At 56.0% G+C, this 13918-nt stretch overlaps 1 protein-coding gene across 2 annotated transcripts; it reads left to right on the top strand.

Moving 5' to 3' along the window:
• Positions 1-1938: 1938 nt before the first annotated feature.
• Positions 1939-8840, top strand: LOC138716563 (rab-like protein 2A). Of its 2 annotated transcripts, XM_069849733.1 has the most exons (8): positions 1939-2044; positions 3406-3435; positions 3592-3671; positions 4738-4817; positions 5493-5604; positions 7002-7099; positions 7748-7831; positions 8110-8840. In XM_069849733.1, the coding sequence occupies exons 1-8, from the start codon at positions 1944-1946 to the stop codon at positions 8179-8181; spliced, it is 657 nt and encodes a 218-aa protein (XP_069705834.1). In that variant the 5' UTR covers positions 1939-1943; the 3' UTR covers positions 8182-8840. The 2 variants fall into 2 exon arrangements, with proteins under 2 accessions (XP_069705834.1, XP_069705835.1); XM_069849734.1 differs by lacking the exons at positions 3406-3435; positions 3592-3671 and having other exon boundaries at positions 1946-2044.
• The last annotated feature ends 5078 nt before the right edge of the window (positions 8841-13918 follow it).

Here is a 13918-nt window from a genome sequence, read left to right as displayed (position 1 = left end):
GGAACTGACCCCAGGATTCGAGGAGGGTCTCCCCAGGGCCGAGGCCAGAGGGAGAAGAACCTCCCTGGCCCTGCTGGCCACGCCGGCTCTGATCCAAGCCAAGATGCCCTTGGCCTTCTTGGCCCCCTGGGCCCCTGCTGGCTCCTGTTCAACCAACCCCCCCGAGGTCCTTCTCCTCCAGGCACTTTCCAGCCAGACTTCTCCTAGGCTGGAGCTGCCCAGGGTTGTTGTGCCCCAAGGGCAGGACCCGCCATTTGGCCTCGTTAACCCTCATCCTGTTGGTCTCAGCCCATGGATCCAGCCTGTTCAGATCCCTTTGGAGCCTCCCGACCCTCCAGCAGATCCACACTTCCACCCAGCTCAGTGTCATCTCCAAACTTGCTCAGGGTGCGCTCGATGCCTTCATCCAGGTCATTGATAAAGACATTGACCAGGGCTGGACCCAGCACCGAGCCCTGGGGACACCAGTTGGAACTGGCCTCCAGCTGGAGTTAACTCCATTTCCCTGCCCAAGCCCCATCCAACCTGGCCTTGAACCCCTCCAGGGACGGGGCAGCCACAACTTCCCTGGGAAACCTGTTCCAGGGTCTCACCACCCTCACAGTGAAGAAGTTCTTCCTAATGTCCAGTCTAACTCTGTCCCTCTCCAGTTTATCCCTGTTTCCCCTCGTCCTATCACCACAAGACTTTATGAACCTCCTCAGCTTGCTTGGAGCCCCTTCAGGTACTGGAAGGTCACTATAAGGTTTCCTTGGAGCCTTCTCTTCTCCAAGTTCAAGGCCAGGTTGGATGGAGCTTGGAGCAACTTGATCCAGTGGGAGGCGTCCATGCCCAGGGCAGGGGGGTTGGAACTGGATGGGCTTTGAGGTCCCTTCCAACCCAAATCATTCTATGATTCTATGAAGTAAAGAGTCCTTTAAAATAAGAGACACAACACAATCCAACGGGAAAGGGAAAGGGAAAAGGGAGAGGGAGAGGGAGAGGGAGAGGGGAAAAGGGAAAAGGGAGAGGGGAAAAGGGAAAAGGGAAAAGGGAAAAGGGAAAGGGAAAGAGAAAAGGGAAAGAGAAAAGGGAAAGAGAAAAGGGAAAGGGAAAAGGGAAAAGGGAAAGGGAAAAGGGAAAAGGGAAAGGGAAAGGGAAAAGGGAAAGGGAAAAGGGAAAAGGGAAAAGGGAAAAGGGAAAGGGAAAAGGGAAAGGGAAAAGGGAAAGGGAAAAGGGAAAGGGAAAGGGAAAAGGGAAAGGGAAAGGGAAAAGGGAAAAGGGAAAAGGGAAAAGGGAAAAGGGAAAGGGAAAGGGAAAGGGAAGAGGGGAAGGGAGAAGGAAAAGGGAGAAGGGAAAGGGAAAAGGGAAAGGGAAAAGGGAAAGGGAAAAGGAAAAGGTAAAGGGAAAAGGGAAAAGGGAAAGGGAAAAGGGAAAGGGAAAAGGGAAAGGGAAAAGGAAAAGGGAAAAGGGAAAAGGGAAAGGGAAAAGGGAAAGGGAAAAGGGAAAGGGAAAAGGAAAAGGTAAAGGGAAAAGGGAAAAGGGAAAGGGAAAAGGGAAAGGGAAAAGGGAAAGGGAAAAGGAAAAGGGAAAAGGGAAAAGGGAAAAGGGAAAGGGAAAAGGGAAAGGGAAAAGGGAAAGGGAAAAGGGAAAGGGAAAAGGGAAAGGGAAAGGGAAAAGGGAAAAGGGAAAAGGGAAAGGGAAGAGGGGAAGGGAGAAGGAAAGGGAAAAGGGAAAAGGGGAAAGGGAAAAGGGGAAAGGGAAAAGGGGAAAGGGAAAAGGGGAAAGGGAAAAGGGAAAGGGAAAGGGAAAGGGAAAGGGAAAGGGAAAGGGAAAGGGAAAGATAAAAGGGAAAGGCCTCGGGTGGGAGGGGGCGTGGCCTCGAAATGGAGGTGGGCTGGGGTCTGGTGCTGAGGGGGCGGGGCCTGTGCGGGCCCGGGTCGCGCAGCCGCGTTGGGGCCGCGATGGCGGCTGAGGGGGATGCAGCCCGGGGAGAGGCCGCGGAGAGCCCCGAGGAGACCGTGAAGATCATCTGCCTGGGCGACAGCGCCGTGGGCAAGTCCAAGTGCGTGCGGGGGGGGGCCGGGCCCGCTCAGCTCTCGGTCCCCACCCTGCTCTGGGGTTCGGGCCCGGGCCCGGTCTCCCTCCTCTCCACAACCTCCTCTCAGGGAGCTGGAGAGAGCAATGAGCTCTCCCCTCAGCCTCCTCTTCTCCAGCCTAAACACCCCCAGGGCCCTCAGGCTTCTTCTCCAGCCCCTTCCCCAGCTTCGTTGCTCTTCTCTGCACTCTCTCCAGAGCCTCAACATCCTTCTGGTGGGGAGGGGCCCAGACCTGACCCCAGGATTCGAGGAGTGGTCTCCCCAGGGCCGAGGCCAGCGGGAGAAGAACCTCCCTGGCCCTGCTGGTCACGCCGGCTCTGATCCAAGCCAAGATGCCCTTGGCCTTCTTGGCCCCCTGGGCCCCTGCTGGCTCTTGTTCAACCAACCCCCCCAGGTCCTTCTCCTCCAGGCACTTTCCAGCCAGACTTCTCCTAGGCTGGAGCTGCCCAGGGTTGTTGTGCCCCAAGGGCAGGACGCGCCCTTTGGCCTCGTTAACCCTCATCCTGTTGGTCTCAGCCCATGGATCCAGCCTGTTCAGATCCCTTTGGAGCCTCCCGACCCTCCAGCAGATCCAGCTTCCACCCAGCTTAGTGTCGTCCCCAAACTTGCTCAGGGCGCGCTCGATGCCTTCATCCAGGTCATTGATAAAGACATTGACCAGGGCTGGACCCAGCTCTGAGCCCTGGGGAACCCCACTTGTCACTGGCCTCCAGTCTTGGTCCCAGTATCAGCCTCCAACCCAGTCGCAGTCCTTGTCACTGTCCTGGTCTCAGGCATGTTCCCAGTCATGGTCGCAGTCTTGGTCCCGGTCTCAGTCCCAGTCCTGGTCTTGATCCCAGTCCCAGTCTCAGTCCTGGTCTTGGTCCTTTTCTTGGTCTCATTCCTGGTCCTGGTCCCAGTCTCGATCGCAGTCCCAGTCTCTGTCCTGGTCCCTGTCCTGATCTCGGTCCCCATCCTTGTCTTGGTCTCAGTTTTGGTCTTGGTATTGGTCTCAGTCCTGATCCCAGTCCCTGTCGCAGTCTTGGTTTAGGTCTTGGTCCTGGTCTTGATCCCAGTCCCAGCCCTAGTCCCTGTCTTGGTCCCAGTCTTAGTCCTGGTCTTAGTCCCTGTCTTGGTCCTTGTCTTAGTCCTGATTTGGTCCTGGTCTTGGTCTTGTTTCTGATCTTGCTCCTGGTCCTGTTTCTGGTCCTGGTCCCCGTGTCAGTCCCAGTCCCAGTCCCAGTATCGATCTCAGTGTCAGTCCCTGCCCTGATCCCTGTCTCAGTCCCAATCTTGCTCTCGGTCCTGGTCCTGATCCCATGGCCTCACGGTGCTGTTCTCCCCACAGGCTACTGGAGCGGTTCCTGCTCGACGCGTTGTATCCTTGTGCCTTGGTGCTCCAGACCCTCTCCCAGCCGGGATCCGAGGTGCGCGAGCTCTGGAGTGGGATGAGGGGCAACCTCAGCCCCGGTGGGAATGGGATGGAAGCAGGAGATGGGTCCGTGTTCTCCCGGTGACTCCTTAACCCACGCAGCCGCCCGCAGCTGCTCTCAACCTTCGCTGTGACGCTCTACCAGCACCACGCCTGGGTGGACGGGCGCCCAGTCCAAGTGGGTGAGTGAAGGTCCTGGGACACGGGATGGGGCCGCACCCCGAGAGGGAAACAGCGAGGAGGGTGCTGGCACGAGATATGGACCCAATACCACACGAGGGGAGATCCTGAGGAGTGAGCCAGGAGATAGCAGCAGCGCTTTGGAGGCAGGGGATGGGAAAATGAAGGGATCGCAGACTCGCAGCATGGTTGGGGTGGGAAGGGAGATCTGGGGGTCATAGAATCACAGAATCACCAGGTTGGAAAGGACCCACCGGATCATTGAGTCCAACCACTCCCATCAATCACTAACCCATGTCCCTCAGCACCTCGTCCACCCGGCCCTTAAACCCCTCTCTGGGCAGCCTGTTCCAGTGCCCAATGAGCCTTTCCGTGAAATATTTCTTCCTGATGTCCAGCCTGAGCCTCCCCTGGTGGAGCTTGAGGCCATTCCCTCTCGTCCTGTCCCCTGGCCCTTGGGAGAAGAGCCCAGCTCCCTCCTCTCCACAACCTCCTCTCAGGGAGTTGGAGAGAGCAATGAGGTCTCCCCTCAGCCTCCTCTTCTCCAGCCTAAACACCCCCAGGGCCCTCAGGCTTGTTCTCCAGCCCCTTCCCCAGCTCCGTTCTCTTCTCTGGACTCACTCCAGAGCCTCAACATCCTTCTGGTGGGGAGGGGCCCAGAACTGATCCCAGGATTCGAGGAGCGGTCTCTCCAGGGCCGAGGCCAGAGGGAGAAGAACCTCCCTGGCCCTGCTGGCCACGCCGGGTCTGATCCAAGCCAAGATGCCCTTGGCCTTCTTGGCCCCCTGGGTCCCTGCTGGCTCCTGTTCAACCAACCCCCCCAGGTCCTTCTCCTCCAGGCACTTTCCAGCCAGCCTTCTCCTAGGCTGGAGCTGCCCAGGGTTGTTGTGCCCCAAGTGCCCAGTTCTGCACAGCCTCTTTCTTCTGGGATGTTTCAGCTCAGTGAGGTGAAACCTTATTTGTGACCCTGAGTAGGTGGACTGGGCTTTGCGTCCTGGGTTTAAGCTGTGAGGAGAACAGAATGTGGAGGGTTGCTGTCATTCTGAGCTTGTTTTGTGTGTCTTGCAGATTTCTGGGACACAGCTGGACAGGAGAGGTTCCAGAGCATGCACGCATCCTACTACCACAAGGCTCACGCGTGCATCATGGTAAGGACATCGTGATATGATGGTGTTTTCACCGATCCCCATCCCAGCAGAAGCTTGACCAGTGAGAACAAGTCTGAGGGCCCTGGGGGTGTTTAGCCTGGAGAAGAGGAGGCTGAGGGGAGACCTCATTGCTCTCTCCAGCTCCCTGAGAGGAGGTTGTGGAGAGGAGGGAGCTGGGCTCTTCTCCCGAGGGACAGGGGACAGGACGAGAGGGAATGGCCTCAAGCTCCAACAGGGGAGGTTTAGACTGGGCATCAGGATGAAATATTTCTTGGAAAGGGTGATTGGTCCCTGTCCGAGGCTGCCCATGGAGGGAGTTGAGTCCCCTTCCGTGGAGGGGTTTAAGGGACGGGTGGCTGAGGTGCTGAGGGACATGGGTTAGTGATTGATGGGGATGGTTGGACTCAATGATCCTGTGGGTCTTTTCCAACCTGGTGATTCTGTAATCCTTTGATAAAGGAAAATAAGGGACTGTTTTCAGCATCGTGTAGAGAAACGGCCTGGCTGCCTGGTTCAGGCCTTGCTGGATGTTCTCCCTTTTCTCTTTGGTCCTTTCCACCAAAGGCCAGTTCCCTTTCTTGCTGTCCTCTTCGTTCTCTATGTGGTTTTGGTGCTTGGGCCTGATTGGAGCTCGCTTGCTGTTGGCCTCATGGTGGCTGGTTCTTTCTTTGGAAGGTGTTTGATGTGCAGCGGAAAGTCACCTACAAGAACCTAAACAACTGGTACCAGGAGCTGAGAGAATTCCGCCCAGAGATTCCTTGCATTGTGGTGGCCAACAAAATTGATGGTGAGTGTAATATTTTCTTTCAACCTTTCAGGGCTGAGATGTGATTGTCTTCTGCCCCATCCCTGGAGGTGTTCAAGGCCAGGTTGGATGGGGCTTTGAACAGCCTCGTCTGGTGGGAGGTGGTTGGAACTGGATGAGTTTTGAGGTTTCTTCCAGCCTAAACCCTTCCATGATTCTGCGTGCCTGGAAAACATTCAGGGTTGCTGCACAGAGAATGAAGTGATGAATTCTGAGCTGCAGCACTTTCTTCATTTCATAGAATCACAGAATCACCAGGTTGGAAGAGACCCACCGGATCATCGAGTCCAACCATTCCCATCAATCACTAACCCATGTCCCTCAGCACCTCATCCACCCGTCCCTTAAACCCCTCCAGGGAAGGTGACTCAACCCCCTCCCTGGGCAGCCTCTGCCACTGCCCAATCACCCTTTCCATGAAAAATTTTTTCCTGATGTCCAGCCTGAGCCTCCCCTGGTGGAGCTTGAGGCCATTCCCTCTTGTCCTGTCCCCTGTCCCTTGGGAGAAGAGCCCAGCTCCCTCCTCTCTACAACCTCCTCTCAGGGAGTTGGAGAGAGCAATGAGGTCTCCCCTCAGCCTCCTCTTCTCCAGCCTAAACACCCCCAGGGCCCTCAGGCTTCTTCTCCAGCCCCTTCCCCATCTTTGTTGCTCTTCTCTGCACTCGCTCCAGAGCCTCAACATCCTTCTTGTGGGGAGGGGCCCAGAACTGACCCCAGGATTCGAGGAGCGGTCTCCCCAGGGCTGAGTCCAGAGGGAGAAGAACCTCCCTGGCCCTGCTGGCCACGCCGTGTCTGATCCAAGCCAAGATGCCCTTGGCCTTCTTGGCCCCCTGGGCCCCTGCTGGCTCCTGTTCAACCAGCCCCCCCAGGTCCCTCTCGTCCAGGCACTTTCCAGCCAGCCTTCTCCTAGGCTGGAGCTGCCCAGGGCCCCAAGGGCAGGACCCGCCATTTGGCCTTGTTAACCCTCATCCCGTTGGTCTCAGCCCATGGATCCAGCCTGTTCAGATCCCTTTGGAGCCTCCCTACCCTCCAGCAGATCCACACTTCCACCCAGCTTAGTGTCGTCCGCAAACTTGCTCAGGGTGCGCTCAATGTCTTCATCCAGGTCATTGATAAAGACATTGACCAGGGATGGAAAGCATATCAGAATTCGTCCGTCTAATCAAGCATCATGGATAAACCACCAAGCACTTTGCTTTTTGTGTCTCTTCAAAATGTTGCTGATGCTTTTAAAACCCTACAAGTTTTGAAGAGGATTCTCCTGGCCTTGTACTGGAGGGATGAAGCCTTGACAGCTCTGTTGGGCTCTGGTCTCCATCTCCTCCATAGCTTCTGCAGATATTGGCGTTCTGCCTCACTGACCCTTTTTTCTCCCCCAGCCGATATGAAGATGACCCAGAAAAGCTTCAACTTTGCCCGCAAGTTCGATTTGCCCTTTTACTTCGTCTCTGCTGCAGACGGCACCAATGTCGTGAAGGTAAACCACAGAATCACAGAATCACAGAATCACAGAATAACCAGGTTGGAAGAGACCCACCGGATCACCGAGTCCAACCGTTCCTACCAAACACTAAACCATATCCCTCAGCACCTCGTCCACCCGTGCCTTAAACACCTCCAGGGAAGGTGACTCAACCACCTCCCTGGGCAGCCTGTTCCAGTGCCCAATGACCCTTTCTGTAAAGAATTTTTTCCTAACGTCTAGCCTAAACCTCCCCTGTCGGAGCTTGAGGCCATTCCCTCTTGTCCTGTCCCCTGTCACTTGGGAGAAGAGGCCAGCACCCTCCTCTCTACAACGTCCTTTCAGGTAGTTGTAGAGAGCAATGAGGTCACCCCTCAGCCTCCTCTTCTCCAGGCTAAACAACCCCAGCTCTCTCAGCCGCTCCTCATAAGGCCTGTTCTCCAGCCCTTTCACCAGCTTTGTTGCTCTTTGGCTCAACATCCATGAAATCCCATGAGATGTGGGCATGGACAGGAGGGAACAGGCTGAGTTTGGCTGCTTGTGAGGTCCTGGGAGCTCTAGTTGCAAAGGGATTTTTATTTTGGGGCGTGGGAACAGTTTCCGTGTGTTACAGACACCCAGTGCCCCTTAACTTGGAGTGACGAGCGTTCTCCTTCTCATCAGCTCTTCAACGATGCCATCAAACTGGCCGTTGGGTACAAGCAGAATTCAAGGGACTTCATGGACGAGGTCATGCGAGAGCTGGAGGTAAGGAAAGGTTCCCTTATTGCTCTTCTCCTGAGGGATTAGGGGATTAGCGGCTCTGCTCTCTTTTACCTCAGAGCCTGTGGCAAAGGGTGAAGCTTTGCAGGCGTGGAAAGATTTGCCGTATGGGGGTGACAGCGTGGGGTTCATGTCCTGCTAAAGGCATGTGGTGGTGACCTCTGAAGACCCCACGCTGCCCCAGCTCCAACGGAAAGAGCCGTAGCAGAGTGTAGCTCTTGCTGTCGTGCCTCTCAGTGGTTCCTCACCCTGCTCTTTTCCAGAGCTTTGACCTGCAGGAGAAGAAGGAGGATTTATCGGAGAGCTGCCCTGAAGAGAAGCCCCCGTCTGCCTAGCCCTGAACCTGGAGTCTGTCCTTTCCCTTTGCTCCAGATGTCTGGAGCTGGTCTTCCTGGAGGAAAGGGATTGTTCTCATGCCCTGAGACCTCTCTGGGTGGTGGCTGGACCTCTCCCCTTCTTGTAGAAGGCTCCTTGGCTACGACTCTCCTTGGCTCAGCCCAAGCTGCTCCCCATCATGGCCAAGGAGAGGGTGAGAATGTCCACATCATTTCTGGTTACTCCGTGCTTCTTCGAGGCTTGAAGATCAGTCACGCTTGGACCTGCCCAGATGCTTTAATGGGACCTTCTGGAGAAACAAACACTAAATTAGAGGGTTTTTTATGAACTCCTTTTGCTTCTCGCTGCTTCAGCCTTTTTATGTGTTAGCAGCTTCGTTTGACTCAACCTGGTGTAAATACATGCAAGAAAGACCAAGGAGCAAGCTGGCCGTGCTGGAGGGAAGGTTTCAGCTTGTGTCCAAGAGGACTTTGGTTCCCATCCACTTCCAGATGGGAAAAGTGGGATGGTTTAAGAGCACGTGAGTGCAATATAAGACGTATTTTCTACCTAGGTTGTCATAGAATCCTTGAATAGTTTGGGTTGGAAGGGACCCTAAAGATGATCCAGTTCCAACCTACCTGCCATCAGGTCATCAAGTCCAACCATTCCTGTCAAATACTGTTTGGTTTTTAATTATTATTATTATTATTATTATTATTATTATTATTGATTGATGGAGCAGGCCTGGGACCCTGAAGCTGCCTTTGGAGCAACAGGCATTGCCCCAGGAGGACATGGTGGTGGCATCATGCACCCTATCCTGCATCCTCTTCTTCTTGCTGCTCAGCCCGTGCCACCGCTCAGGAACATTAGGACCTTCTGAACCTGGGACAAAAACACCTTCAGCTTGTCCAGGCAAAACGAGCAGGGAGTAAATGAGGCGGATTCTGTTGGTTCTGGCTGGTGTCTCTCGTTGGGGTTCGAGATCTTCCAACAGTCCTGGAAGACTGGGGAAGTCCCACTGGACTGGAGGCTGATGTAGTGCCCATCTACAAGAAAGGTCGCAGGAAGGACCCAGGGAACTACAGGCCTGTAAGTCTGACCTCAGTGCCAGGGAAAGTCATGGAGCAGGTGATCTTGAGTGCTATCATGAAGCACATGCAAGAGAACCGGGTGATCAGGCCCAGTCAACACGGGTTCACAAAAGGCAGGTCTTGCCAGACTAACCTGATCGACTTCTATGACAAAGTGACTCGGCTGCTGGATGAGGGAAAGGCTGTGGATGGATCTTCCTGGACTTCAGCAAAGCCTTGGACACAGTTTCTCACAGCATTCTGATTGAGAAACTGTCAGCCTCTGGGCTGGACAGGCGCACACTCTCCTGGGTGGAAAACTGGTTGGATGGAGGGCCCAGAGAGTGGTGGTAAATGGTGTGAAATCCAGCTAGAGGCCAGTGACAAGTGGTGTCCCCAGGGCTCAGTGCTGGGTCCAGCCCTGTTCAATGTCTTTATCAATGACCTGGATGAAGGCATCGAGTGCACCCTGAGCAAGTTTGCGGACGACACTAAGCTGGGTGGAAGTGTGGATCTGCTGGAGGGTAGGGAGGCTCTGCAAAGGGATCTGAACAGGCTGGACCGCTGGGCAGAGTCCAATGGCATGAAGTTTAACAAGGCCAAATGCCGGGTCCTGCACTTGGGGCACAACAACCCTGGGCAGTGCTACAGACTAGGAGAAGTCTGTCTAGAAAGCTGCCTGGAGGAGAGGGACCTGGGTGTGTTGGTTGACAACCGACTGAATATGAGCCAGCAGTGTGCCCAGGGGGCCAAGAAGGCCAAGGGCATCTTGGCTTGGATCAGAAACGGCGTGACCAGCAGGTCCAGGGAGGTTCTTCTCCCTCTGTACTCGGCCCTGGGGAGACCGCTCCTCGAATACTGTGTTCAGTTCTGGGCCCCTCACCACAAGAAGGATGTTGAGGCTCTGGAGCAAGTGCAGAGAAGAGCAACGAAGCTGGTGAAGGGGCTGGAGAACAGGCCTTATGAGGAACAGCTGAGAGAGCTGGGGGTGTTTAGCCTGGAGAAGAGGAGGCTGAGGGGAGACCTCATTGCTCTCTACAACTACCTGAAAGGAGGTTGTGGAGAGGAGGGTGCTGGGCTCTTCTCCCAAGTGACAGGGGACAGGACGAGAGGGAATGGCCTCAAGCTCTGGCAGGGGAGGTTTAGGCTGGACATTAGGAAAATTTTTTTCACAGAAAAGGTCACTGATCCCTGTCCGAGGCAGCCCAGGGAGGTGGTTGAGTCCCCTTCCCTGGAGGTGTTTAAGGCACGGGTAGACGAGGTGCTAAGGGGCATGGTTTAGTGTTTGATAGGAATGGTTGGACTCGATGATCCAGTGGGTCTCTTCCAACCTGGTTATTCTATGATTCTCTGAAGACCTCCAGCCCCTGGAACCACCATTCCCTTCTTCTCTCCCTCTTGTCCAACCAGGCACGGGGTCACCCTTTGGAGTGAGTCTTCCCCTTCGTGCCCTTCTCACCGTGTGCAGCGACCAGGATGGAGACCTTGCCTCGCCCAGGAGACAGAATGAGGCTGAAGCAGAGTTTGCTGTGAAAACTATTTATTCCTACCCAGAGAACAGACTAGAAACAGCATCCTAACAAAACACAACCAGCCATCGTAGGCTTGGATGGGGAGCTTGAGGTGGGAGGGCAGGACCAAGCAGGTCTGGGACCTCAAGGCTGCCTGTGGAGCAGCAGCCAGCGTCTCAGCACAACGTGGTGGTGGCATCATTCAGCCTGCCCTGCGTCCTCTTCCCCCTGTTCTCAGGTCCTTCGACCCGTCAGGACCTGCAGGAGCTCCATCACCTGAGTGAAAAAGTCCACCAGCTTGTTGAGCTGATACAGGCAGGAGCTGAAAGCGCTCGGCTCCGTCGCTGGGGTTATCTCTGCAGGGTTTGTCGTGGTCGGAAAATGTCTCCAATCGCGTTCCGAAGCAGCTGCCGCTCGAGCCGAGTAGCGCATCATCACCCCCAGGATCCAGTCGCGGAAATGCTGCGTGGCGGTGTAGACCCCGGGACGATGGGCTCGGGCACAGCCTGTCCCAAAGCTGGTCACCCCCACCAGCCAGAAGTGGTCAGTAGAGGGATCTTGGCAGACCAGAGGACCCCCGCTGTCCCCCTGCGGAGAAGAAAAGAGGATTCAGAGGGTGCTGGGGGCTCCGTAGGCACCAGGGATCTGCTCCTGCTCTCTGCCAGCAGTTGCCAGAGCTGTGTTCCCTGCCCAGAAAGGTTCTCCTAGAGTGCTGGAGCCAACAGAACGTGGTTGGGGAGGTGTTTGTGGGACTCTCGGGCAGGTTCTCTCCTGGCTGTGGGGCAGAGGGATGTTCCAGGGTTGGTCCCTGCATGCTGAGAACATGGGATGAGCTTTTTTGCAGAGTCACAGTGCTGTGGGACAACTGGACGCTGAGCATGGAGCAGCAGCTGGAGATGAGGAGGAGACCCCCGGAGTGATGGGGACCCCGCGGTGGGAGGGGGACTTGCTAGGGACTGGGATCACCCTCCTACCTGGCAGGTGTCGATGCCGCCCTGCGCGTAGCCCGCACACAGATTGTGGGGGTGGACGGCGCCCCCGTACCACCCGCTGCTGTTACAGACTTGGGTGTCGATGAGGTGGACGCGGGCCTCCTGCAGCACCGGCAGTGCTCCAGAAGCTGTGGGGACAAGACAGGAATGAACCCCCAGCAGATGCCACCAGTTCTCCTCCTCTCTTCCCCAGGGCTTGGCTTTGCATCGGCAGCGGCATCGCTGTGGTGTTCCCCTTCCACCCTGCTCTGGTTGGCAGCTCATTCCCACCTCCCCAGACGCAGATCATAGAATCACCAGGTTGGAAAAGACCCATCGGATCATCGAGTCCAACCATTCCCATCAAACACTAACCCATGTCACTCAGCACCTCGTCCACCCGTCCCTTAAACTCCTCCAGGGGAGGGGACTCCACCACCTCCCAGGATACAAATACGTCTGGGGAACTCACATCTGGCCGTGGTGACACCCCAGCCGCTGACGTAGCAGCTCCTCAGCTGCCAGAGCTGCAGGGAGAAGTCGGGGATGCAGGCGAGCTGCACGTAGAGGCCGCACTGGAAGGGCTCGTAGAGCTCCATCAGGGCGATGTCGTTCCTCTGAGTGATGTTGTAATAGTCTTCGTGGATGATGATCCGCCTGACATAGCGCACTTGTTCCTCGGGACCCGGGTGAGTCAACGAGGTGGTTCCGGCCACCACGCGCCACGCTGGGACGTGCCTGAAAGGTGGATGGAGAGAGAAGTGAGAGGGAGAGGAGCCACGCGCTGCAGCTTCCCTGCCTCCTGCTTCCCAAGTGGGAGAGGAGAGCATCTAGGGAGGGTGCGACTGCCCCAACGCGCCCGAAGGAGAAGAATCATGGAGATGGAGGCATCGGGAATGCAGTGACACAAGCCCAGCCTTTTTCTGGATGCAGAAAAAGGGCGTCTGCCAGGGTTTGAGGAATCTCCCTGTCCCCTGCTCCTCCTTACTGGGTATTGACGAAGCAGTGGGCGGCTGTCAGCACCCACTGGGGGTGGATGATGGTCCCTCCGCACACGGGGGCCAAGTGTGTCTTGAACACTTGCTGGACACTCACAATCCATGGCCAGGAACCCAGCTGTGCATTTTTGCCTCCAACCACTCGCCCGGTGCCGTAAGCCAAGGGACGGAGTCCACAGGTCCTGTGGAAACCAGAAACTCGTTACTGTCCTGCTTGAGACTTGGGGCTGAAGGGCAGGCACCTTCTCTCCCGACCTGGCATCGCTGTGTGGAGCACGGAGCCAAGGAACCCTGTGGGGCACCCAGGTGTCCACCTGTGTCTCTGCTTTAGCTCTCAGGTGCTCTTAGCAGCCTGGGAAATGGAGAAGAATGTCAGGAACCACATGGGGTTGGAGAAGGAACCACATGGGAATGGAGAAGTGTGGGTAGCTAAGGCCCGGCGGTCGGAATATCTCGCGATGTACGGAAAGGTAGGACCCCCTCCGAGTAGCCAGTTACATATTAGTTCATGATGTAAGTGGACGGCAGTGACGTCGTAAGCCCAGGCTATATAAGGCTGTGTTACGTATCAATAAACGCCATTTGCCATCCACCACATTGGTGTCTGTGAGCTCATGGAGCGAGTGACCTGGATTTGGTCACCGTGCCGTTCCTGAACCAGGTCGCCACGCCTCGGAAGGCAACGCCCTCCGAAGGCAACAAGTGGTGCCGAAACCCGGGAGCCGGGAAGGAGCTCCGGGAATCGGGAAGTCGTTTGGAATCGGGTGAACGGTGGCCGGTGCGGCTGGACCAGCCCAGCGGGGAGGACGCTCCTGGACCCGCAAGGAAGATGGAAGCCCTTGTGAAGGTCGTATCACTATTATTTGAGACAGATTGTAAGCCTAAAGATTTTATTCTCGCCATTGCGAGACTTTTAGAGCTTGGGGTCATTGACCAGCCAGTGGATATTCTCCACCCCGAGGTGCGGGATGAATGCACCAAAGCGTTAGCCGAGGAGGCGATGTGCTCAGGTTGTGCGAAAAGCCTTAAGTCGTGGGGGAAAGTCGTACAGGCCCTGCAGGAGGCCACGCAGGAGCAGGAGACCTGGAGGGCGGCCAGGGACTGTTTGCTGGCCACCCCGGGATTGGGGGTCGGGGCGGCCACGCGGACTCTGCACCCCCCACGTGGTGATGATCATGCCGAGTCTAAATGTTTGCGAGAG

The sequence above is a fragment of the Phaenicophaeus curvirostris genome, chromosome 1, assembly GCF_032191515.1.
Source record: "Phaenicophaeus curvirostris isolate KB17595 chromosome 1, BPBGC_Pcur_1.0, whole genome shotgun sequence".
In the NCBI taxonomy this organism is placed as follows: Eukaryota; Metazoa; Chordata; class Aves; order Cuculiformes; family Cuculidae; genus Phaenicophaeus; species Phaenicophaeus curvirostris.
This window is presented reverse-complemented; position numbering and strand designations above follow the sequence as displayed.

Excerpts from the sequence above, each read along its gene's own strand:
- LOC138716563 (XM_069849733.1), top strand. The coding sequence starts at position 1,944 with ATGGCGGCTGAGGGGGATGCAGCCCGGGGAGAGGCCGCGGAGAGCCCC. Across the intron at positions 3,672-4,737 it reads CGGGCGCCCAGTCCAAGTGG|ATTTCTGGGACACAGCTGGA; the intron begins GTGAGTGAAGGT and ends TGTGTCTTGCAG. Across the intron at positions 5,605-7,001 it reads GGTGGCCAACAAAATTGATG|CCGATATGAAGATGACCCAG; the intron begins GTGAGTGTAATA and ends TTTCTCCCCCAG.